At 43.3% G+C, this 25,665-nt stretch overlaps 1 protein-coding gene across 1 annotated transcript; it reads right to left on the reverse strand.

The window, feature by feature from the left end:
* Positions 1-575: 575 nt before the first annotated feature.
* LCA5 (lebercilin LCA5) lies at positions 576-14,825 on the reverse strand. Its single transcript, XM_075862056.1, has 8 exons — positions 14,560-14,825; positions 12,838-13,196; positions 10,497-11,026; positions 8,435-8,572; positions 6,426-6,522; positions 6,220-6,347; positions 4,069-4,246; positions 576-1,956 (listed from the first exon to the last, which is right to left on the reverse strand). The coding sequence occupies exons 2-8, from the start codon at positions 13,175-13,177 to the stop codon at positions 1,178-1,180; spliced, it is 2,190 nt and encodes a 729-aa protein (XP_075718171.1). The 5' UTR covers positions 13,178-13,196; positions 14,560-14,825; the 3' UTR covers positions 576-1,177.
* Positions 14,826-25,665: the final 10,840 nt, after the last annotated feature.

Genomic DNA, 25,665 nt, shown 5'->3' on the forward strand with positions numbered 1-25,665 from the left:
CTGTCCAACGGATGGGATGTCTCTCCAGGGGTGCGGTCATAGGGTCTCCAAATGGTGTAGGTGGGGGAGGGGGAATGGAAAATAATCTATTCACCCTCTAAAGATTTCGGGTGTATGCAGGGTCACCTCATCCGTAAGTTCAAAATGTATAGTGGGGTAACTGGCACTCTCCGTCTTCAGATGCAGAAAGACAAGTTAGTTGACCGGCAGAGAGGAAAATTTAGTGCAAAGGACTGTCTGGTTTACCGGCACCCCCATGTGACTAACTAGGCTGTTATCTGGCTGACAACCCACCTGCAAGGAGAGAATAGAAATAAAGAAAACTAAAATAAAACAAAGCAGCGGACCTTTGTATCAGGTCACGTTTGCCTTCTACGGATACTAGACTAAAAACTTAATTAGCCAGTGTCTGTGGGAAGGGTATGGCCTGCCTGGGCAGAGACAAGACTTTCCCACTTGTTGCCTCCTAGTGGCAGGGGACTATATCCATGGTGCTGTGTGTCCCGATGATATTAACAAGAAATAAGTTTGTTTAATCAAATTGAATTTATTCGCATATCCTACATATATTTTTTTAAATATATATATATATATATATATATATATATATACACACACACTGAAAACAGGGACAGTAACTGTACATCCCAGTCAAAATCTTAGAGGGTACCTTGGAAATAATTTAATAAAACTTCAAGAAAAATAGTAGCAATTAAAAATATACAATACACAGACACATTTAAAGCATACCTCCACTTTTACTGAAAAACTATTGTATTGCAGGAGCGTGCACAATAATAATTTTTCTAAATAGCTTTTATTAGCGATTCTGCTTCTAGCAGCAGCACAGACTGCCTATAGTCTATGCTGCCGGCGGATCATAACTCTGTAGTTAGAGACAGGATCCTGCACGTCTCTATGGCTCCCGTATGCAGAACAGTTGACAGCGCTATAGAATTCTATGGCACTAACGGCCGTTCTGCATATGGGAGCCATGGAGATCAGCAGTTCGTGCTGCTGTTCGAAGCAGAATCGCTAATAAAAGTTACTTGTAAAATTGATCATAGTGCACACTCCTGCACTATAATCTTTTTTCAGTGAAAGTGGAGGTACGCTTTAAAGAGTCCTTACATATTTACTATGCCATAAATATTGAACAGATACATTTACATCTTTCCTATAATGCTAATTCTTCAATTTCATCTTCTACAGAGTTAACAGCCTTTATTGCTGTCCTTCCTGGTGTGTTCTGTAAGCGGCTTCTACCGGCGATGGAATTTTTCCCATCACCAGATAAGAACACATTTTTCCCTCTGATTTTGCCGTTTTGTTCCCAAGGTAAAGTGTTGCTGGAGTCCTGATCTAGGATTTTGCTGTTGTTTGAAATAAGACTATCTTGGTCTCCAACTCTGGAAATGGAAGGCAATGTAGCATTAGAGCCATTTCCAAAAAGTTGATCCATTAAACTAGATTTTTTATCTTTTTGTATGTCCAGCTTTGAAGTAGTTATAATAGGCTCCTCCAACACTTCTTTCCTTTGATTATGAACAGATGATCTCCCTCTTCCAAAAGACGGAGTATAACTTCCAAATGTGAAGTCCCCATTGGTATCCACTGTGTTTTTATGACTCTGGACATCTCTTTTTGGCTCGTGTCCTCCATGGACTGGAAGGCCATTAAACAGTTTCTCAGTTGGCTCTGAGAACATGTATGTTTTATGCTTTGTATCTGTTGTTTCAATTTTTAGCGAAGTATCCACAAGTGGTGTTGGAGCAGGTTTAGAGTGGTCAGGGTAAAATGGATCTTGTTTTTCCCTATCAATTTCAAACATTTTTGCTAATAAAAGCTCTTTTTTAAGCCTTTCCTCTTCATTTCCATCTATGCCTTCTCTTACAGCTTTTTCTTCTTTTAACAAATCTTCTTTTCTCTTTCTTTCAAATTCCTCATTTTCCCATTCTGCAAGTATTAAATTAAAAAAATATATATATATAAAATTCTGAAATTGCATTAAAAAGAAACAGAAAAGGAGTAGAAATGTATCTAGCTTCCACGTTGGCCATACACGGTGAGATATTTCACTGAGACGAGGGAAGGATCGCAACCTGCTTCCCAACAGGATGGTAAATCTTGTACGATTATAGAGTACGAAATTTTGTACTGCATCGAGCAGTAATATCAGACAGTGTATGGCAGGTTTATGGTTTACAGATATGTTGTCACCTACATATTGCATTTACAGTAGAAGTGGATCATATAGAATTTGCTGTTTTCTTCTGTGTACATGGAGACCTGATCATATTGTATGTATTACATTTCTTACGACAAATTCATGTTCACACAGACAACACAACATCATTTGGAGGTACACAAGATGATATATTAGGCAAGTTGGTTACATGGACTGTAGGGCAATTGCCTTCACGGCAGATGTCTTGTTCTCTTTTTAGACCACTGCACAGAAAGTAAGGCAGATATAGATATATACACACACAAAAGCACAGGAGGTACATCTGTGAGATTATGACCTAAATCCAAATCATGATTAATTGAACATGTAACCTCGATTAATAAAAGATTTTCAGGCCACACAGCTTTTGCATGCCACACACCCAATTAGCATGCCACGGCATTTAATTAATATAGATCCCCTGAGCCGGCTGTATATAAAATACCCCTTATACTGCCCCTCACACAGTATAATGTCTAAGGATGATAGCTGACTGGTATATACTGGGATGATGGGGGTTATATAGATGGAATAATAGGGGTTATATACAGGTATGATGGTGGGCTGGCATATACAGGGACGATGGGGGTCCCTGTATATAACCTCCATCATCCCTGTATATTACCCACATCATCCCTGTATATAACTTTTTTCATTCCTGTATATTACCCTCATCATCCCTCTTACATAACTCCCCTCATCCCTGTATACAGAGTTGATGGGGGTAATAAACAGGGTTGATGGGGGTAATATACAGGGTTGATGGGGGTAACACAAAGGACCTCCATAATCTCTGTATATAACATCCGTGTATATACAACTTAATGGGGCGTCCATTGAGGCGAAACAAGAAATAAATGGGGAAGGCATGGAGGACTTCAATGGACCAATAAGCTGCCTGAAACGCCGGTATATGGCAGAAGTGCAGCGTACTCTAAATACATGCGTGCTGAGCCGCTCACAGCTCAGCATAGAGAGGTGCGAGGCATTGAAGTCATCGGGCCTGTCTGCGCGGAGCCGTGAGCGGCCAGCGTTATACAGTGAATAGTAAGGCAGATACAGTTGAAACCGGAAAAAAAATGAAATGCGCAAGATGACCTCGGTTATCTGCGCTGAATTTCGGTGTCGTTTTTTTCTGATTAATTGCCCAGCCCTACCAGGAGTCAGGCTATTTTTGAGGCTATATAATCAGTCCATTTACCATCATGCACAAAATGGATTAGGTTATAGGAGTATTCCCACAAAAGTGTTTTATTAAAAGTCAATAGGACAAGTCAAAATAGTGATCAGTGGTGGTCCACCGATTCCAAGATACGCCCAGTTTTATTTCCAGAGGTCACACTTCGTTGAAATTATTGAGGGACATGGAAAGGAGTCCCAGAGTCACGGCAAATCCCTTTAGTTCTAATATCATTATGGTTAATCACAAAGTAATTGGTTTCCTTCCACACGACAAAACGAAACATTTTCACACCTGGAATGTTGTCCAAAAATACTGGCCAGACAGTATTTATATTTTCACATTAATGAATCAATAAAAATGCTGCTTCATGTTTTTAAATGGGTTGTCCAGTCCTAAGAAATTGATAGCCTATCCCAAGTATAGGCCATCAATAGCTCATCGGTCGGTATCCGACTCCTGGCACCCCCCGCCGATCAGCTGTTTTGAAGGGGTGGCAGCGCTCCTACGAGCGCTACTTCCCCTCCATTTCCTTTACTGCTCACACTGTGAATCACCGACACACTTGTAGCGGCAGTTCACAGTATTACAGCCTTCTCCCATTCACTTCCATAGGCCATCAATTTCTTAGGCCTTTACAACCCCTTTAAGGTGATCTTACCATCACGTAGTTTCCTTGCTTTGTCCTCCAAAATCTTCTGCTCCCTATTTCTATTTAACTTTTCTTCTTGATCTTGTTTTCGTTGTGCCTGTTCTCGCTCTCTTTTAAGCATTTCTGCTTCTTGTTTTTCTCTTTTAATCCTTTCTGCTTCTTCTTTGAGCTGTTTCGCAAGATTATCCTTTGAAAAACAAATATGGATTAAGGAACAGAAAAAAAATGGTTTTCACCAATCCAAAACACTAATTTATTTGAAGACAACTATATCAGAAAAGTAAGATTTAAAATTATTTACATTTTCTCATGTTAAATGAACAACCAAGTAGCCTTGTAGTTGGATGTATAGTATCATAAATTGAATTGTAGCTCCTATTTTAATGTGACTTTTTCCATGACGTTTCAAACTCTGACAGTTGCTCCTCAGCATTTGACAACAACCTGACACTTTTCTTTTGTTTTTTGCACATTTTAATTTAAAGCGTAGCTAAACTTTGGCAAAAAAATAAATTCAACTGCTATTATGTCCCTCTATATGAATACATTACTCCTAGCAATTTTTTTTTCACTTCAAAGTACCTTTTTTGCAGTTTTTTTTCTTGTGAAACAGTCCACATCTATTTTCTCACACTTCCCGATTCTGGCCAGTTGCTAGGGGCGAGTATAGGGGCGTGTCTTACTGTGTGTGATGTTTGCCAGTACTGTATGCAATATTCAATCTGCCCATAGTTCCCATCATGCACCTAAACAGCCAGCCAATCAGGAAAACCAAAAGGTCCTTTTGCAGCACAGTTGTCTTTTGCTTCGGACATCTTGGATTTACCATATCAGACACATCTTCTCTACTCTACCAATGAGTTTGTTTTATAAAGTATCTGATAGCACTCGGATAAATACCTCCTCTCCCAGCTCTCACATGGTCAGGTCACATCCGCAGGTCTAACGGCAGCTCCCTGTCCCCTCTTCCCCCTGTCCATAGTACCATAACTGGAGGTAGCAGAGCGCAGGGAAGAGAATGACAGCTCTGCTGCTGTCCAGGCTATAGCATGTGTGAGAGTCGCTTCCATAGAAGTAGCGCAGGTCTAGCTGCGGCTCCCCGTCCCCTCTTCCCAGTCCACAGTACTGTAACCGGTAGCAGCAGAGCGCATGGAAGAGACTGATGAGCTCTGCTGCTCTCCGGTCTATACTATGTGTGAGAGGCACTTCCATAGAAGTAGCGCAGGTCTAGCGGCGGCTCCCTTGTACCCTCAATAGACCTGCGCTTCTGCTACTGAAGTGCCTCTCATACATACTATAGACCGGAGAGCAGCAGAGCTCATCACTGTCTCTTCCCTGCGCTCTGCTGCTGCCGGTTACAGTAATATGGACAGGGGAAGAGGGGACAGGGAACCGCCGCTAGACCTGCGCTACTTCTATGGAAGCTCCTCTCACACACACTATTGTCCGGACAGCAGCAGAGCTCATCACAGTCTCTTCCCTGTGCTCTGCTGCTGCTGGTTACACTAAAGAGAACTGTGTAGTTTATAGAGGCAGAGAGACCTTCCGGAGGTCAGGATGGGGTCGTGCACATCTGACGTCAGGATGGGGCCACCACCTACCCGTATTCACAGGCAGCCGAGTCCGTACACCGATACATTCAAACGGTGTACGGATTTCTGCTAGCAACAGGAGAAATCCAAGAAATAAAATGTAGTAAAAAAGTGTCAGAGTGGCCACTTAAAACACATATAAACAGAAAAAGAGCCCCAAATTTATTAATAAAGTATATTACAAAACATATTTATATTACACATGCTAAAAGTTGATCGAACGTTTGGTTACGCTTTAAAGGGTAGGCAGCAAATAAAGCAAAAAGACCCTATGATAGCAGTGCCTACCCAAGTGGGAAAAGTTATTATGCAAATAGGAGGAAGAAGGGAAATAAACAGGTTAAAGGGTAGGAGAGGAAGGAATAGGACACCAAAATTACACTATGGATCGGGAACCAGACAACAGTGATGGGGGTTTACCATGTCACAATTAAAATACAATACCATCACGCAAAGGACAGGCTGCTACTCCTGCAAGGTAAAAATGTGCAAGAAAAATACTAGCAAATGCTGTATCATGAAGCGGGTTTTTTTTTTTTGTTTTTTTTTAAAAGTCTAAATTAATTACCAGAACTTCCTGCTCGCTCTCCAGTTTATCTTCAGTTGGAACTAGAGGTGGGGGAGGTGGAGGAGGAAAGTCCAGCCATGAGGCATAGTCATTAGTTTGGACACCTATGTTAACACTATGGTTCATCCCTATAATGAAAACAGATTTCATTTTTAGATACAGTTATCTTATACTTCTATGTTTCTATAAAGAAATCTTTCTTTTACCTTTCTTCCTGGGTGTAATCTCAGTGTCTCTCTTAGGTGGAGGCTTGGACAAACGAAAAGCATAGATATTTTTTGCATCAAGTTCTCGCTCTTTGTCCTGTATGGGGGAAAAAACAAAACTCTCACCTTAAGGCCTTCGTCACAGGACCGTAAAAGATAACAGCCATATTACGTCCAGAAATACTTGTAAATGGGCATATTTTAATCCATAACAAGTTCCGCATTACGTCAGTATTAGATCAGTTATTTACTTCCATACATATTTTTAGAAATTAGTAAAAATATAATCCTTTATCGTGCAAACCGTAATACAGATTTAACACGGACCCAATACGCATAGTTTTTCAGATCCGTATAAAGGATGTAATTACTTGGGGTCTCCTTTAACTTCTATAGGTATTTTTCGTCCACAAATCAGCATCCAATGATGTATGCAAAGTTTTTATTTTTAAGGCATCCCATTATGCGTGTGTCGGTGTATAAAAACCTTCATGTAAACAGATCAATTTTTTTATTTTAGGGTCAGTGCGCAGACAGTAGTGCGGTGAGATAAGACTAGGATATCACACGGAGATACAAGACGTAATTTGGTAACGTGTTATTCATTATTATTTTTTTGAAGTTAAAAAGAGATAATAAAAACAAAATCTGTTCAGTTGCCACAGCCATTTTTGTAAAAGTGACAACAGGAGGTGGAGCCATATTTTGTTGCCACTTGAAATAGCTTATCAGCAAGTGATACTTTACTGTCACTTATGATTCAAATTGCTTAAAAAAATTAGTTTATGGCCAAATCACGCACGCATTTTTGTTGCAGCTTTTGGCTCTTTTTTTTTTTTAAACCTAAGCCAGAAGTGGATCCAAGGGGAAGGAAAGGTATAAAGAAAAGACTAATGCATCTCCTTTTTTTGTGTCCACTCCTGTGTTTGGTTAGAAAAATAAAATTTCCCCCAAAAACCTCATTATAAAAAGAGTTCTCTCATTATGATCACTCGGCTATCTCCGGTAGCCCCATAGAAAGGAAGTGGGGCGGTGGCCGAGCATGCGCGTAGTCCCGCTCCATTCACATAGGGCACTCCAGGACCACCGTACTCTGAACTGGTGAAGGTTCCAATGGTCGGACCCCACCGATCAGACATTTATCACCTCTGCTCAAAACCCCTGTAAAGTCAATATCCATGGGGGTGGGGCATTCAAAAGTGACCACCAATATGGCCGTAACTTTTGCAAAATTACAACATGTGAAACTCTCAAAAGTTAAAATAGGGATTTTCAAAGATTACATTTAAACATTGCGTTTTAAGGGTGATGCGGATTGCAAGACAACCACCGACATATAAAATTCTGCTCCCAACTTTTCAATTTAGCTAAACTTTGAAGCGGGTTGCAGCATGGAGCTGCACACAGCAGGCACTCACCTCCTTCATGTTTAACTCTTTAGCAGCATCATGTGGTTGCCCCCTATTTGCAGCGCACCACTTTCATAGTGGACATAGTAAAGAAGGGAGGAAACCTCCAGCTCACCAGTTTGATGCGTCTCCAGACTCTCCGCTCGGAGCCCCGCTACGGCTTGCGGTGTGCAAATAGAAGAAAAGAAGAAATGATCCAGCGCTGAGTCGTACTTTGGATTTAAAAAGGAAGCAGTATTCCCACCTTTATTGGGGTATTGAAATAAAATTGAAGGGAGACGCAGTCCCAAGACGTGTGTAGATAGTAGGCGGTTTGCCCTGGCCTACGCGTTTCAAGCACGAGCTGTGCTCTTACTCATGGCAAAAAGAATTCAGCTCGTGCTTGAAACGCGTAGGCCAGGGCAAACCGCCTACTATCCGCACACGTCTTGGGACTGCGTCTCCCTTCAATTTTATTTCAATACCCCAATAAAGGTGGGAATACTGCTTCCTTTTTAAATCCAAAGTACGACTCAGCGCTGGATCATTTCTTCTTTTCTTCCATAGTGGACATACTTTAGACCCACTGTACACTCCAGATAGGGATGAAAGGACACATACCCTTAATTTTTGAGTCAACCGTTGAATCTCTTCTTGAAGCACTTTATTATCCTCTTGAATATCATGCACTTTCTTTTTCTCACCTATCATCTGCCTCTGGAAACTGCTTTGCGTCAGTTCAATGTTCTTCTCAAGCTCCTGTAAGATGAGGGAAAAGCTTTATAAAGTCAGTACTATTGCAGGTGTCCCAGAAAGACAAGAACAGCTTTCCTACCTTTAAAAAGAAACTTTTCAGTGTAAGGACTATACGAAATCACTGTATATTTAAATACTTAAAACGCCAAAATTCAATACATAGTACATAACCACTGAATCTCATTGGAGGATGGCCTTCCTACCATAAAATAGGCAAGTGGAAAAATCCATGTAGGTATTCAATATCTTCAAAGCATCAGCCCATGTATGGACACCGTCAGGCCATTTAAATGGTTTGCTTTATCTATATATTCATTTGTCCATTCGGGTGGCTTCACACGCAGCATTTTAAGGAAAAGCACCACATTTTGTGTGTGTGGTGCTTTTCCAAGCTTCATTACTGCAAAGAACGCGGTGACCAGATGTTAGCTTAAAGGGTAGCTAAACGTTTGACAAACTTCTGATATGTCATAGAGACATGTCAGAAGTTTGGATTGTTGGGGGTCCGAGCACTGAGACCCCCACCAATCGCTAGAACGAAGCAGCTGAAGCGCTTCGTGTCCGTTCGGCTTTTTCCGGAAAGCCGATGTATCGGAGTACGGGCTCATAGACTTTCTATTGAGTCCGTACACCGATACATTTATTTCCAGAACAAGCCAAACAGACACGAAGCGGCTGAGTGCTCGCACGAACGCTTCATTCTAGCGATTGGTGGGGGTCTCCGTGCTCAGACCCTCACCAATACAAACTTCTGACATGTCACTATAACATGTCAGAAGTTTGTCAAACGTTTAGCTACACTTTAAAGTCAATGGGCAATTATAAAACACACTACAAACATGCCTTGATTTTTATTTAGTCTTGCTTTTTTTGGCTCAGTGGCGTTTTTTTTCAAAATCACAGCAAGGCTGGCTTTGTGTTTTTTTTCAAGAATTTACTGGCGTTTTTCTCCCATAGACCTCCATAATTTTTTTTTAGTGTCATTCTGTGTTGCGGTTTTTTTTATTGTGTTTTTTTGCTGGTGTTTCCTTTCAGAAAAAAAATCACGTGTTTCAAAGATGAATCTGTACATTACATGTTTTGCAATAAAAAAAAAACAAAAAACAACCCGCAGGTAGTGGAACTCACCACAAAATACACATGCACCATTTTCTTAGAGAGCTTGATTTTGAGCTTTAGAATTTTTTTTGGGCCACAAAAAGTATATGTAATGTAAGCCTTAAAGAGGACGTGTCACCTCTGCTGACCCGTCTATTTACTAAATACTCATATTCCCCATGAAATAACAATTCTAGAACATATTTTCAAAGAACTCTGCATTGTGCCATTCCTCTGTTATTCCTCTTAGAAATGTATGAATATATTGACAACTGGGTGTTAACATTCCACTTGTCAAAGGGGCGTGTCCTACAGTCTCACACCGTCAGCATTGATTGGACAGTGTCAGTCTGCGTAGGGACATACCCTCAACTGGTAACACCCAGTTGTCAATTAATTAATAAGTTTCTAAGAGGAATATCAGAGGAACGGCACAACGTAAAGTTCGAAAAAAAGATGCTTGAGAATTGTTCTCTCATGGGGAATACAATTATTTACTTAGATATGTCAGAAGAGGTGACAGATCCTCTTTGAGTGTACTTTCAGTTTTTTCAAACTTTTCATCAATAAGGGCACATGAGCATTAGAATCTAATTCTGATCTATGAGAGCGTTTTCAATATCTAGTGCGGAGATCTTCATAGGTGTGGCCAAAAACAGGGGTATCAGTGGGGATTCAAGTTTGGTCAAGTGGGTGGTACACCTAAAAACCATGTACAAGATATACTATAAAATAAGTCACTCCAAAACTAGAATGGATATTACACCCACTGGAAAAAAAACAAAAAACCTCATAGAATTAAAACAGTAAGCATGGAAAGGTGGGATACCTTAACTCTTCTTTCTCGATCATCCAGCCGGATTTCTAGAAGATCCACTTTCTTTGCTAGCTCCTCGCGTTCAGCAAGGTGTTTATTTTCAGAAAGCTGCTTTAACTTCTTTAAAGCCACATTTGCCTTGTACAACTCTTCTTCTGTGTCCTTCAGTCTCTTTTCCGTAATCCTCTCCCTTTCCTGGGTCTTGCGCAATCGTTCTTTTAGCGTCCGGCTCTCGTTACTATGTCGCGATATAAGCTGTGATACCTCATTTTCTGTATCCTCAAACTTATTCAAGGCCTTTTCTTGCCTGAATTGCAACCTCTTTAGAGCCTTGTTTTCTTTTTGACTTTCTTCTAATTTCATCTGAAGCTCTGATACTTCATTTCTTAGTTCATTTATTTTCAAAAGTCGAGCCGAAAGAACTCTCTTCGTGACAACATCTATGTCTTTTGGTGGAGACTCTTTGTTTAGGCTTTGGGAACGAAACCCCCATCGTGGTGCCTTTTTGCTTGATGAAAATTTGGTATTCACTTTTTTTATACCTGGAACAAGCACAATATTAACATAATGTTGTACACTCAATCTCCAGTGATGACGTGTCGTACATCCACGTGACCACAGCATCACTGCAGGACAAGTAAACGAAGACTGGTGGGGACCATCAGAATTGGTTATTTTTTTTTAGCCCAATTCCTACGGTCAGGCTAATTTTTTTTAGACTCCAGGAAAACCGGAATTAAAATAGATGGTAATCTTGTTTGACAACTATTTTGCTGCAAATTTTTTATGTGTCTTTCTTGAAAATGTACAATTATATATTTTGCTGTAATTTTTACGAAAAAAAAACATCACAATTTGCAGCCAAAAGTTAAAGTGAGGCTTTCATTGGTTTTTAGCCTGTCTCAAACTACTAACACCGCTAGTTAGCTATAGGGTAAAGCAGAAGAAACATACTACTGTTGAAGATCTTAGTCCTTGCATCTAAGCAAAAAAAAAATTATCCAGCCATGCGCCATATGCAAATTAGGTTAGCAGTGTCCGCTGAATCGGGAAGTGTCCGACATCTTGAGCTCCAATCACTCCCCTTGCCCTCTTCTCTGCAGTTGATTGATGGCGCTGCTTGTATGACACTGAAGACAATCAGAGCCGTCAATCAACTGCATAAGGGCTTATTCAGACGAACGTAAAATACGCGCGTGCAACGCGCGTGATTTTCACGTGCGTTGCCCGTAGCTATATTAGTCAATGGGGCCGTGCAGACATGGCAGCGTTTTTGCGCAGCGTTGCTCCGTTGCAAAAAACTCACGACATGTCCGTTGATTCAGCGTTTTCAACGCATCACGCACCCATTGAAGTCAATGGGTGCGTGAAAACCACGCATGTCGCACGGAAGCACTTCCGTGCGAACTGCGTGTTTGCGCAACAGCTGTCAAAAGGATGAATGTAAACCGAAAAGCACCACGTGCTTTTCTGTTTCGGAACATCCAAACGGAGTGTCTTTGCGATTAGCGAAGCCGGACAAGCGAACCGAACTTCACCGGGTTCGGCCGAAACTCGATTTGGCCGAACCCGGCAAAAAAATTATCGGTACGCGACGTCAGGAGATAGTCACTGTCCATGGTGCAGAAAGAGTTAAACTGTTTCAGCACCATGGACAGTGACTACCGATCCCAATAAACATGAACCTGTAAAAAAAAACGAAGTTCTGACTTACCGATAACTCCCGGCGTCTTCCTCCAGTCTGACCTCCCGGGATGACAATTCAGGCCAAGTGACAGCTCCAGCCAATCACAGGCCAAGCACAGCCTGCAGCGGTCACATGGACTGGCGCGTCATCCAGGGAGGTGGGGCCCGATGTCGAGAGGCGCGTCACCAAGGACGCGTCACCAAGGCAACGGCCGGGAAGTTCTCGGTAAGTACGAACTTTTTCTTTTTTTCACGGCATTCACTGTCGAGGGTGCTGAAAGAGTTAGCTCTTTCAGCACCTTGGACAGTGACGGGCGTCGACTAGACTCATCTCTATGATGGCGGCTGCGCGAAAATCACGCAGCCGCGCATCAGACACGGATGACACACGCAGCTGTCAAATGGTGTTTGCGCGCGCAAAACGCCGCGTTGTTTGTGCGCGCAAAAACGCAACGCTCGTGTGAATCCAGCCTAAGAGAGAGAAAGAGGAGGGTTTGTTGGAGATCGAGATGCTGGCGCATACGGCAAACCTAATTTGCATAGGGCACGAAGCTTTTTTACCTAGCGATTTGGGAGGCTAACAACTGATGACAATCTCTTTAATCCTACATATTCGGATGGAACTATCTCGTGGCATACGTGTCTAAGCGAATAAAAAAAAACGTACCTCTGTTATGTACAGGCGTTACAGATCTGACTTTATAGCCAGCCTTTTTGGCACGAGGTGACATGGCCTTGGAGCTGGGTGTTGGTGATCGGTCAGAGCCATATGTTGTGTTCTCATAATCATCAGAATAATAAGAGTCACTGCTTTTATCAATATCCGGGCTTCTATCCCGGTTGCTCCTTGTCTTAGCTCTATCTCTCCTAGCCATGTCCTGGTCATCCTTCATGCTTTTTTTTGGAGTGTAAGTATGTGTGCTTGTAGAATTCTTTCGAGATAAAGGGCTCCTTCCTCTTCTTCCATCTGTCTCATCATACTGGGAGTTTGGGCTCCTGCTATTCATGTCAATGAGTTATGCATTTCTGTAAAGTTACAAATAAAAATGGACAGTTAATAAAAGATCAATGTATACCATGCTTATGTTTTTAAACCCAAAAAATAGCTACATGCTGAAATACAATTGGCCTTTTCGAGTGTGTGTGTGTGTGTGTGTGTGTGTGTGTGTGTGTGTGTGTGTGTGTGTGTGTGTGTGTGTGTGTGTGTGAGAAGAGTCATTGCAAAGAGTGTCTCTCCCTCTGGAGGAACCATCTGGTCTGTGCATTACACGCATGAACCACTCATTATAATGGACAGTGAAGAAATTAAACAGCACCACACATACAAGTGTGGCTATGCCTAGTACTGCATACCAGCCCACTCAAGTGAACCGGGGGGCTCAGTACCAAGCACAACAGCACCGGTATGAACCGCTATGTGATTGAAATTAGCTGGATCCTGTGTATCAGAGTCACACAGGACCCGTTGAGACAAAACGATACAGCTTCTATGTACACAGAGAATTTTTTTTTAAGAAAAGTGATTTAGAAAGTTGCCTAAGAACTGCTAAATACATTCATTTAATAGCTTACAAAAGCTGCACATAGCCTTCTAGCTGGCCATACGCATTAAATAAATGTCTGACAGATCCGCCTATTTACGCGGTATCGGTCTAATGTGTATGTGTAACACAGTGATATTTTGTTGTGTGCTTTTTTTTTTTTTTTTGCTTCCCATTATGATTCTCCAATTTAGGTTCCACTTCTATTTTAACTTAAAGAGTAACTGCACTTTCGCTAAAATGTTGATATGTCATAGGGATATTTCAGAAGTTTTGAACGGTGGGGGGCCGGGTGCGGAGACCTCCACCGTCAGTAAAACATCGGCGCAGATGCGCCCAGCACCTTCGGCTGTGATCGTCTCTCTTTGTCAGACTGAAGATTGGCCGACATAGAACGTCTGTGAGCACGTCTTCAGTCTAGCGAGGAGCGCCAATCATAGCCCAACAAGAACTCACCAAAATTGCACTGTGTGAACAAGGTCTAATGAGGTTTTCACACGTCATCTCATCAGTATAACTAAAAGGAAGGGGTAGGCATAAAGATTTCCACCAATCATACCCTCCGTTTTTTTATTAAATAAATTACTAATGTTTCTAACCCAGTCCATCACATCACAGACATTAATATTGATTGGGTATGCTATAAATATGTGAACCCTGAGAATGGCAGAGCCAGCCCCACCGATCGGTGACACAGCCGATCATTATGCCATACAGGTCCCTTTCGGGACAGGCTAATGATAAGGACTGTGAAGCGGATCTACAGGAACCTGACCATCCCCTGAACCCGTGTATCACCGTGACAGCAGCACGGGTATCACAGACAATCGGGCCGCAGTTAGTCGTACCCCGATACTCTTCGTGCTTGTTCGCCGGCAGCCGGGGTCTTCCTCCGGTCCTTGGGGTATCCGAGCCGGGCGTCGCTAAGCTGTGCTGTGTTTGACCCAGGCTGCTGCCCGCATTCTATTTACATTCAGCTCCACGGTAACGGCTCTGTAATCACGCCAACCACATCGCTGAATTCCATCCTGCTCACGTGACCTGCACCAGGCAACAGGTCTTCGAAACGCCGTCCTCATTGGAAGGCTGTAAGGCCCAGTGTGATTGGTTCGGCCCAGCCTTGAGCTGCTGTTGGATTCCCTGCTAGCGTCTACCTGGGAGCGGTTCTAGTCACCTATGTGTGAGGGATACCGGAGTCTCATGTATTATATTATATATCGTCCTCGAGTACATCCTATAATGGCACAGAATATAGAAATCAAGATAATACGAGAAAAGCACTATCCCTTTCACTACCTTATATTATATAGGCTCCAATTGTGTTCCTGTATCAAATCAAACCGGAAAGAGGTGCAAAAATGGAAAATAAAACCAGGTACAAATGTGGACAAGTCCTGGAGATACGTGACAGCTGTTCACATATATACAGCTGTTCCACTTCACTAGAAGGCTGTAATATAGCATGTTACAGCATACCACGTTTTTTTACTTTTGTTTTCTGTGAAAGAAAAATTTGTCTCCACATGCACACGGCTTATTTTGAGGTGAATTTGGGAGCGTAAACTGCTCGTATTTAGGGTATGTTCACACGGCCTATTTACGGACGTAATTCGGGCGTTTTTGCCCCGAATTACGTCTGAAAATAGCGCCTCAATAGCGCTGACAAACATCTGCCCATTGAAAGCAATGGGCAGACGTTTGTCTGTTCACACGAGGCGTATATTTACGCGCCGCTGTCAAATGACAGCGCGTAAATAGACGCCCGCGTAGAAGAAGTGACCTGTCACTTCTTTGGCCGTAATTGGAGCCGCTATTCATTGACTCCAATGAATAGCAGCGCTAATTACGGCCGTAATTGACGCGGCGTTCAAGCGCCTGCACATGCCGGTACGGCTGAAATTACGGGGATGTTTTCAGGCTGAAACATCCCCGTAATTTCAGCCGTTACGGACCCCCGCCGTGTGAACATACCTTTAGGGTATGTGCACACACAAAATAAAAAACGTCTCAAAATACGGAGCTGTTATCAAGGGAATACAGCTCCTCATTTTCAGGGTATGTGCACACACACTAATTACGTCCGTAATTGACGGACGTATTTCGGCCGCAAGTCCCGGACCGAACACAGTGCAAGGAGCCGGGCTCCTAGCATCATACTTATGTACGATGCTAGAAGTCCCTGCCTCGCTGCAGGACAACTGTCCCGTACTGTAAACATGATTATACTACGGGACAGTTGTCCTGCAGCAAGGCAGGGACTCCTAGCGTCGTACATAAGTATGATGCTAGGAGCCCGGCTCCTTGCACTGTGTTCGGTCCGGGACTTGCGGCCGAAATACGTCCGTCAATTACGGACGTAATTAGTGTGTGTGCACATACCCTCAGAAGTTTTTTAATCAGTCACGTTTTTAACGGTTGTTTTTGGAGCTGTATTGCTATAGAGTCAATGAAAAATGGCTGAAGAAGTGACATACACTGCATTTATAGAGTTTTAAAAAACGGCCGCGTAAAAGACGCCCAGTCAAAACAAAATGCAGTTTTTCCCATTGAAATCAATGGGCAGATGTTTGGAGGCGTTCTGCTTCTGGTTTTTCATCTGTTTTTCGAGACGTTTACGGCTGAAAACACGCCTGATTTCAATGGGAAGTACACTGTGTTGTTCATATGAGGCATATTTATATGCTGCGGAATTAAAAAAACACCTCATGAAATAGAAGTGACCTATCACTTGAAGCATTTTACAAGCTGGTTTTCCTTTGACACTACAAAAAACACATTGAAAATACGCTTCAAAAACGCTAAGGGTATGTTCACACGATGAGAGGTATTTACGTGTGAAAAGACAGACTGTTAACAGCTGCCTCGTTTCACACGTAAATGCTCCTCGCAATTTTGTGAGCCGTCTGAGACGCTCGTAAATCTTGAGCTGCTCTTCATTGAGTTCAATGAAGAACAGCTCAAATTACGTGGCAAAGAAGTGCCCTGCACTTCTTTGCCAAGGCAGTCCATTTACGCGTCGTCGTTTGACAGCTGTCAAACGACGACGCGTAAATGACAGGTCGTCTGCACAATACGTCGGCAAACCCATTCAAATGAATGGGCAGATGTTTGCCGACGTATTGTAGCCCTATTTTCAGGCGTAAAACGAGGCATAATACGCCTCGTTTACGCCTGAAAATAGGTCGTGTGAACCCAGCCTTACAAAAATAAAAAACCTTTTTGACAATTAGCTAAAAAAATGCTGTTTTCCATTTGGAATTTTGTGTCAGATTTTCCTCTCCCTGCACGCCGATTTTCGCTGTGTTTTTTGCCCACGGCCATTGAGCGCCGCGGGCATAAAACACCGCAAAATACGCTTTCTCTGCCTCCCATTGATGTCAATGGGAGGTCAGAGGCGTAAATGCCCGAAAATAGGGCATTTTGCTTGCGTGAAAAATACGCCTCCGCCTCCCATTGAAATCAAAGGGAGGCTTTTTTTTGCATTTTCCGACGCGGTTTCCACGGTTTTTTGTGTTGCCAAAAAAGGAGCTAGCCACATGGCTTGTGGTGTCAGGTATTCTAAGAGTATGTTCACACACTATTTTCAGACGTAATTCGGGCGTTTTACGCCTGAAAAAACAGCTCCATTACGCCTACAAACATCTGCCCATTGCTTTCAATGGGTTTTACGGTGTTCTGTTCCCACGAGGTGTTATTTTATGCGTCGCTGTCAAAATACGGCGCGTAAAAAGACGCCCGCGAAAAAGAGGCACATGTCACTTCTTGGGACTTTTTTGGAGCAGTTTTTCATTGACTTCATTGAAAAACAGCTCCAATAACGTCCGTAAAATACGCCACGAAATACGCGAGTTGCTACAAAAACATCTGAAAATGAGGAGCTGTTTTCGCCTGAAAAAAGCTCCGTATTTTCAGAAGTTTTTGGTCACTGCGTGTGAACATACACTTAGGCTGGGTTCACACGACCGGGTCCCGCCCGAACCCGAGTCTCGGCCGGTAAAATCGGCCATTTTGCCCGGCCGGTTTGCATAAAGTTTTGCATCCGTTCCGGGCCGGGCAGATCTGGACAGTGACATCAGCGGCAACTCCTGAAGGGGAATCCCCATGTGTTCAGGGATTCCGCTTCAGGAGTTTCCCCTGATGTCACTGCCCAGATATGGACAGAGACATCAAGCGCTCTGTCCAGGAGCGGAATCCCCGAAAACACGGGGATTCCGCTCCTTCAAGGAGCTAAAGTGGGCTAGCACATAGCAGAGCGGGGAGATACCTCCCTGCTCTGCTATAGTGGCATCGCTACAGTAGTAGCAGCAGCAGCTGCTAGCGGCGCCATGGAAGGTGTCGCCGGGCCAGGGCGCTTTTAAACCAAGCAGGGGAAGGGAGCCAGCGCAGTGCTCCCTCCACCTGCTTTACACCCCGGCCCTGCCACACAGTGTACAGCCATTCGTCCGAATGGCATCAACTCCTCCTCCTCACATGCACTCTACGCTGTGAGGAGGAGGAGATAGAGCGCAAGCGACGAAAAACCCGGCCATCACTCGGGACACATTCCGGTGATGGCCGTGTATTACCCGGCCCCATAGACTTCTATGGGAGCCAGGCAGCCAGGCACCCGGCCGAAAATAGAGCATGTCCCATTTTTTGACGGCCGGTTTTCCCGGCCGTCAAAAAATCGGTCGTGTGAATAGCCCCATTAGGGGTCTATTATTCCTAATGCAGCCGGGTGCCGGGAAACCGATTTATGAACGGCCGGCACCCGGTCGGGAAACCCTGTCGTGTGAATGAGGCCTTAGGGGGAGGTAAAGGAACAATAGGGGATGGTTCTGGACCTGAAGGTGTAGGTGTAAGGTAATTGGGTGAGGAAATTAGGGAGGGAGTAAAATTAATTGAGTGAGTAAGGGGATTAGTGTAGGAGGATTTAAAGGAAAGGTGTCATGAGTTTTTTTTAAAATTAATGTGTGTGTTTTTATGTAATAAAATATTATATTTACTTTATATTTTATCACAAAATATAGTTTTTTATTTACATGTTTGCATGTTGCATGTTTATTTACATATTTACATGGTGCACAGACGTATATCCCGTTCGTCTGAATAAGGCTTTATTCAGACGAACGGGAAAAACGTCCGTGCAACGCGTGTGATTTGCACGCGCGTTGCACCGGTCTATATTAGTCTATGGGGCCGTGCAGACATGTCCGTGATTTTTACTCAGCGTGAGTCCGCTGAAAAAAAGTCAAGACGTGTCCGTTCTTTCGGCGTTTTTCGCGCATCACGCACCCATTGAAGTCAATGGGTGCTTGAAAACCACGGATGTCGCACAGAAGCACTTCCGTGTCAAAAGGATGAATAAAAACAGAAAAGCCACACGTGCTTTTCTGTTCACAAACATCCAAACGGAGTGTCATAATGATGGCGGCTGCGCGAAAATCACGCAGCCGCACATCATATGCTGCTGCCACACGGAGCTGTTAAGTGCCTTTTGCACAGGCAAAACGCCACGTTTTTGCGTGCACAAAAACGCAGCGCTCGTGTGAATCCGGCCTAAGCCCTATGGGCTTATTCAGACAAACGAGATATACGTCCATGCAACGCGCGTGAGTCCGCTGCGTAAAAGTCACGACATGTCCGTTCTTTGTGTGTATTTCGTGCATTGAAGTCAATGGGTGCGTGAAAATCACACGCACCACACGGAAGCAATCCGTGGGACGAGCGTGATTCGTGCACCAGCAGTCAAACTATGAATGAAAACAGAAAAGGATTACGTGCTTTTATGTTTACAAACATCCAAACGGAGTGTCATAATGATGGCGGCTGCGCGAAAATCTGGTGATGACACACAGAGCTGTTAAGTGCCTTTTGCGCTCGCAAAACGCACACGCTCGTGTGAATTCGGCCTATGTCTGAGGTTCCCTCTGTTACTTGTAGTGTTATTAGTGTATCCAGGCGGTTTTGAAAGTATTTCAGTGTTTCCTCCATCGCCTTCAATTTTGATATTATTTGTTTTTGTTCTTGTCTTTGTTCTTCCTTGGGGATATCTTTGTAGAGGTCCCTGAAATATTGGAGCCAGATGTTGGCGTTTTGGATGTGAAGGTTGTTTTTCTTGCAATTTTTGCCCATGTGTTTCCATAATTCCCAGAACGAGTTGTCATGGAGGGCATCTTGGAGTTGGTTAAGTTTGGTGGAGATGTAACTTTGTTTTTTCTTTCGGAAGCTGGTCTTGCTTTGCCTCTGTATGTTATGTATAGAAGCAATTGGTTGTGATCTGACAGGTGCGTTTGTGGAGTGACTATGAGTGCGCCAACATTTGCAGGGTCCATATCCGTGATGGCACTACACTACTACCCACATTGGAGTTTAGTGTATATCTTCCTAAAGAGTCTCCCTTGGTGCGGCCATTCAGTGTGTGTAGTCCTAAGCTTCGACATAGATTCAATCGTTTTTTCTCACTTTTGTTGACGGTGCTGTCATAGCTGTTTCTCTCTATGCGTACGGAGCTATGACAGTCGGCCTCTGCTCCAAAGATGAAGATATTTCCATCATTGGTCAGGTAGACTTTTCTCTCCCCGTTCTTGCATTGAGGTCTCCATAGGGGAGAACACTGCCCAGGGTCTGAAAATCGGCGGCTTCCCTTTGTATAATCTCAAAGGTGTCTGGGTTGGAGTAAGGCTACATTCACATGAGCGTATCAGATTTACACGAGTGAAAAATGTGCATATATCCAGTGGCGGATTAAGTAGACCATGGGCCCTGGGCTGTTACCCAAACTTGGGCCCCCCTTCCTCACCGCCGCCCTGCCGCGCCGTAACTATTTTTAACACTACCTTTTTGGGCAAGCATTAACAGTGTTACGATTTCCCTTGTCACAGCGCGGTGTCCCTACATACTGACAGTATCACACTGTGCAGGGACACAACCTCCTGACAAGGGGAATTGTCTATCAGTCCTGGACTGCAGAAAGACTTTTTGTGAAATACAAGGATTTCCTATAATAAACATGTCAGGAAAGGTGACAGATTCTCTATAAATCTAGTGACTCACAGGTGACGACGTCTCAGATTCTAGTAGTTTTTTTCCTCTTTTCTTCTCCATCCGGTCCAGCGCTCATGACGACTTCTCCCGGCCATGACTCATTTCTGCAGAATTTGCCACTCAGACATCTCCTCACTTTTCCAACATTTCCACACCTATAAACGAAAATAAAGTTATCATGGTGCCACATACCGTACCCCTAAATATAATACCAAACACTGCGCGCCTGAATATAATACCACACACACACATACACACAGCCCCCTGTACATAGTGCCACACACAGCCCCTGTAGATATTACACACCCTCATAGATATCGCCATACACAGCCCCCTCTATATATCACACATCCCCCTCGTAGAAAGCGTTATACACAGCCCCATATAGATAGTGCCATACAGCCCCCCTGTAGAGAGCGCCACACAGCCCTCCCCCTCTTGTAAATAGCACCAAAAAGCCCCCCCTATAAAGAGCACCACACACATACCACTGTGGATAGCACTACACAGCCCCCCTTGTATATAGTGCCACACAGCGCTCCCCCTTGTATATAGTGCCACACAGCGCTCCCCCTTGTATATAGTGCCTCACAGCGCTCCCCCTTGTATATAGTGCCACACAGCGCTCCCCCTTGTATATAGTGCCACACAGCGCTCCCCCTTGTATATAGTGCCTCACAGCGCTCCCCCTTGTATATAGTGCCTCACAGCGCTCCCCCTTGTATATAGTGCCTCACAGCGCTCCCCCTTGTATATAGTACCTCACAGCGCTCACTCTTGTATATAGTGCCTCACAGCACTCCCCCTTGTATATAGTGCCCCACAGCGCTCCCCCTTGTATATAGTGCCACTAGGTTATGTACACATTTAAAAACTTTATATTATAATTATATATATATATATATATATATATATATATATATATATATATATAGTATGTGTGTGTATCAGTGTCATTGATTGATTTTATTAAAAAATATTTTTACTTTTTGAGATACAGCTGCTTTGTATCCTGTATCCGTCAGGTCAGCAGGACTGACAGGATTAGTGACACGCAGGATCCACCTCATCTATCACATTTAAGATTATAATTTAGCGCAGGGCCCGTTTCACTGATCCCGTCAGTCCTGCTGACCTGACGGATACAGGATACAAAGCAGCTATATCTCAAAAAGTGAAAATATTTTTTAATAAAACGTAATTACAAAGTTGCCCCAAACACACATTTTTATTAAAAAAAATAAAACCGACGTGATTTTTGCGACGTTTTTTCCGTAGACAATGCAGGTTTCGTTTTTTTAGCGTTTTTTATACACACGTTTTTTGCTATTTTAGAATTTTTATTCATAAAGTTTGAAAATAATAGTAAAAATATAAGCTTTTTTACGTTTCAGCTATTTTTTTTGGTAATAACATAGTTTTACCCTAAAATAGACCTTTTATTTGTAATCGTCGTTGTCTACCATAAATTTTTATATATTACATGTCTATATTAGGGTAATTGGGTCAGCGCTAGCGTTACAACAATGATTGGCGGGGGGAACGTTTTTTTTGGGGTGGGTATTTTATGTGTATTTATTATTTAATTTTTTTTTGCACTTTACTATTTTTTTATTACTATGGTCTGTCCCCCAAAGGTCAAAAAAGACCTTTGGGGAACTTTATATATTTTTTTTCTTTGTTTTACACCATGTTTTTCCACTGTAACTGGAGCTGCACAGCAGCCCCAGTTACAGGGGAAATCAGCCCTCTCACAGTGACGATTGTCACTAATAGGGCTGTGCTGGGTCTAGTAAGACCCAGCAACAGTCTGCCACTAACGCCACCCGGCGATCATGTGACCAGTCACATGATCACCGGGAGGAATAGAGACAGCGCCGCTGCTGCTGTCTCTATTCCTATACACAGCGTTCATTGAGCGCTGTGTAAAAGAGATCAGAGAAGACAGAAGCAGCGAAAGCTGCTCCTATCTTCTCCTCAGGGTCCCCGGCAGTCACTGACAGCCGGAGACCCGACATTTAGCTGCCCGATCGCGCGGGCAGCAAGTTAAACCCCGAGCCGTAGAAAGTCTATGGCTCGGTTTTTAAGGACCCGTCCCTGACCGCTGGCCGTAAAAATACAGCCAGCGGTCAGGAACCAGTTGGGCGGGAGGATAAGCCTGTACTGACCTCAGCGCCGGTGACCGCCCGCCCGGCTCTTCTCTTGCTGCTTTGGAGTAACAGAACAGCCGTCCGTCGCTGTTCTGTTACTCAATGGCGGCGGCCCGCACTTGTCAGGGAGGCGTGTCCTACCCCTTTCCCGGCCAATTCACTGCTCCTCCTCATCTTAGGCAGTTAGCAGCGCTAGCGCGCTGAATAGATTTAGGAGATGATGTGCGGTTCGGGCTGCCATGGGCCCCCTGGGAGCCTCGGGCCCCGGGCGGCCGCCCGAAACGCCTATATGATAATCCGCCACTGCATATATCTGGTCCGTGTGTGCTGCGTTATGCATCAGTGTGCTTTGCGAGTGGCATGCGTTTTTGTGCCTCCGTGTGCTGTTTTCTCGCAACCATTGACTTCAATGGGCGTGTAGGTGCGTGAAAAATGCACCAATATACGACATGCAGTGAGTTTCATGCAATGGACACTCGCTGCGTGAAAACTCCTGCATGTGTGAATGGCTCCATTGAAATCAATGGGTCAGTTTACTGTGCGTGATTTTCACGCTCAGCACACGGACGAGTTTTACGTGTGATATATGTTACATGTCAGACTGAGAGTTGAGGATGGACGGCCTATTGTTATCCAGATGCGGCTGTCTCCTCGCTTCACTTGCTTTGATCTGCTCATGGAGCTCCTCTTTGTACCAGACTAATATTCCTCCTGAACACTGGCCCTGCTTGATGTTTTTATTTTTCAGGGCAGGGACAGAGATTTCCCTGTATCCAGTGGGCACCAGGGACCCATTCTCTGTCCTGGTCCATGTTTCCAGGAGGATTAGTATATTGATATTTTTCAGTCTTTGGTTGAAGTCTGGATCGTTAATTTTACATACAAAAGCTGAGGGTTTGAGGCCTTGAATGTTCCAGCTACTGATTATAAAGGATGTCATTGTGTGTCCATATACCTTGTAATGAGCGGCGCTGTGTAGGACAGGCTGGAGATGTGACTGCTGGATGTGTTATGGATGTTCTCGTGTTGTACAGTCACTTAAGTTTTCTACATAAAGTGCTGAGCAGGGTCTTTATCTCCTCCGTGTCTCTGTGTGAGGCAGGGGGTTTCCTCCATGGCTTTTGCCTCTGTTGTCTGTCCTTGGATAAAGGGTTTTTTCTCCTGATTGTAGTGAGGTGTATGGAGTTTGAGGTCTTTTCATTGTTAGTGATGTTTCCATGATGTTTTGGCTTTGGTTGGTGTGGGATCCAGGTCTGGGGTGTCTGTTCAGCACAATGTCTTTCAGTTCTTTGGCCAGAAGGCTGACCCCTCGTTTGTTGAGGTGTTTGTCGTCGTACAGGTGGTGACGCTCTATGGAGGAGTGTTGTGCCAGGCTGATGTTTGACATTGAGCTGATGTTCGCTGCCAGCTCTGTGTTGATGGCCTGGGTGATCTTGTTGGGTAGATCTTTTCTTGGGAGCTGGGATGATATAATTATTTTACTGCCAGGGAACTTTTGTTGTGCAGCCTTTGCTAGTTGGGTCAGTTCTGCAATCTGCTGTTGCTGGTCTTGGAGGTTGTTTGTACCCGTGTGTATAATGATATGGTTTGGATTTGTAAAATGTGGGTTATTGATGACTAATGTGACTTGTTCAATAGTTGCACAGTGAATTTTACTGACCCTTTTTTTCCTGTGAAGATTCGCTGTGTATTAAGGTATTTCCCATTTGAGTCTATTATTAGGGTAGTATCAGGACATTGTGACTTGCGGGTGACTTGTCTGATGTTCTTGTCCTGGATCCTGCTTGGTGGTCTTATCGGATGCTGCTGTGGTTCTGTGCTAGAGGTTTGGTTGGTGGTCGGCTTTGTTCCCACATGTATTGGTCTGTTTTTCCCTGGTTTGTTTTCATTAATTTCAGGTCTATTTATTGAGTTTGGGTGATTTGATGTACTAGCGCGCTGGTCATTGGCTGTCGTTACGTTAGCGCTCTCCCTTGTTCCAGGACCCCACTCCTGGTTCAGACTTTGTGTTTGTGGTCTTAGATTTGCTATCTCTAGCCTGAGCTTCTAGCTATTTCAGTTTGTTTATCTCTTTAATTACTTGGGCATTTGTGTTTTTCTCACCAAGATTTCTTTGAAGCTCTTTCTTGAATTGTACAAAGTCTCTTTCTAATTGAGAAAAACAGTCTCTGAGAGTGTCGGGTGAGGGGTGTGGGACATTGGGGCATGAGCCTCATTTTTAAAATCTGACGTGTTACTATATGTGGTAATAACTTCGGAATGCTTTTACCTATCCAAGCAATTCTGAGACTGTTTTCTCGTGACATATTGTACTTTATGTTAGTGAAAAAATTTGGTAGATAAATTCAATATTTTTTTGTGAAAAACACAAAAATTTTGATTAAATTTGCAAAAATTAGCATTTTTCTGAATTCAAATGTATCTGCTTGTAAGACAGATAGTTATACCACACAAAATAGTTACTAGTTAATATTTCCCATATGTCTACTTTATGTTTGCATAATTTTTTGAACATCCTTTTATTTTTCTAGGACGTTACAGGGCTTAGAACTTTAGCAGCAATTTCTCACATTTTCAAGAAAATTTCAAAAGGCTATTTTTTTAGGGAACAGTTCAGATCTGAAGGAACCGCCACAAATCACCCCATTTTAAAAACTGCACCCCTTAAAGTATTCAAAACAGCATTTAGAAAGATTCTTAACCCTTTATGCGTTTCACAGGAATTAAAGCAATGTGGAAGGGAAATTTGCAAATTTCATTTTTTTTTTGCAGAAATTC

Source organism: Rhinoderma darwinii, chromosome 4 (assembly GCF_050947455.1).
Source record: "Rhinoderma darwinii isolate aRhiDar2 chromosome 4, aRhiDar2.hap1, whole genome shotgun sequence".
Taxonomy (NCBI): domain Eukaryota; kingdom Metazoa; phylum Chordata; class Amphibia; order Anura; family Rhinodermatidae; genus Rhinoderma; species Rhinoderma darwinii.

Coding starts and splice junctions, on each gene's coding strand:
- LCA5 (XM_075862056.1), bottom strand. CDS start 13,177: ATGAATAGCAGGAGCCCAAACTCCCAGTATGATGAGACAGATGGAAGA. Junction 6,348..6,425: donor GATTACACCCAGGAAGAAAG/GTAAAAGAAAGA, acceptor TTTTCATTATAG/GGATGAACCATAGTGTTAAC. Junction 1,957..4,068: donor AGCAAGGAAACTACGTGATG/GTAAGATCACCT, acceptor TAATACTTGCAG/AATGGGAAAATGAGGAATTT.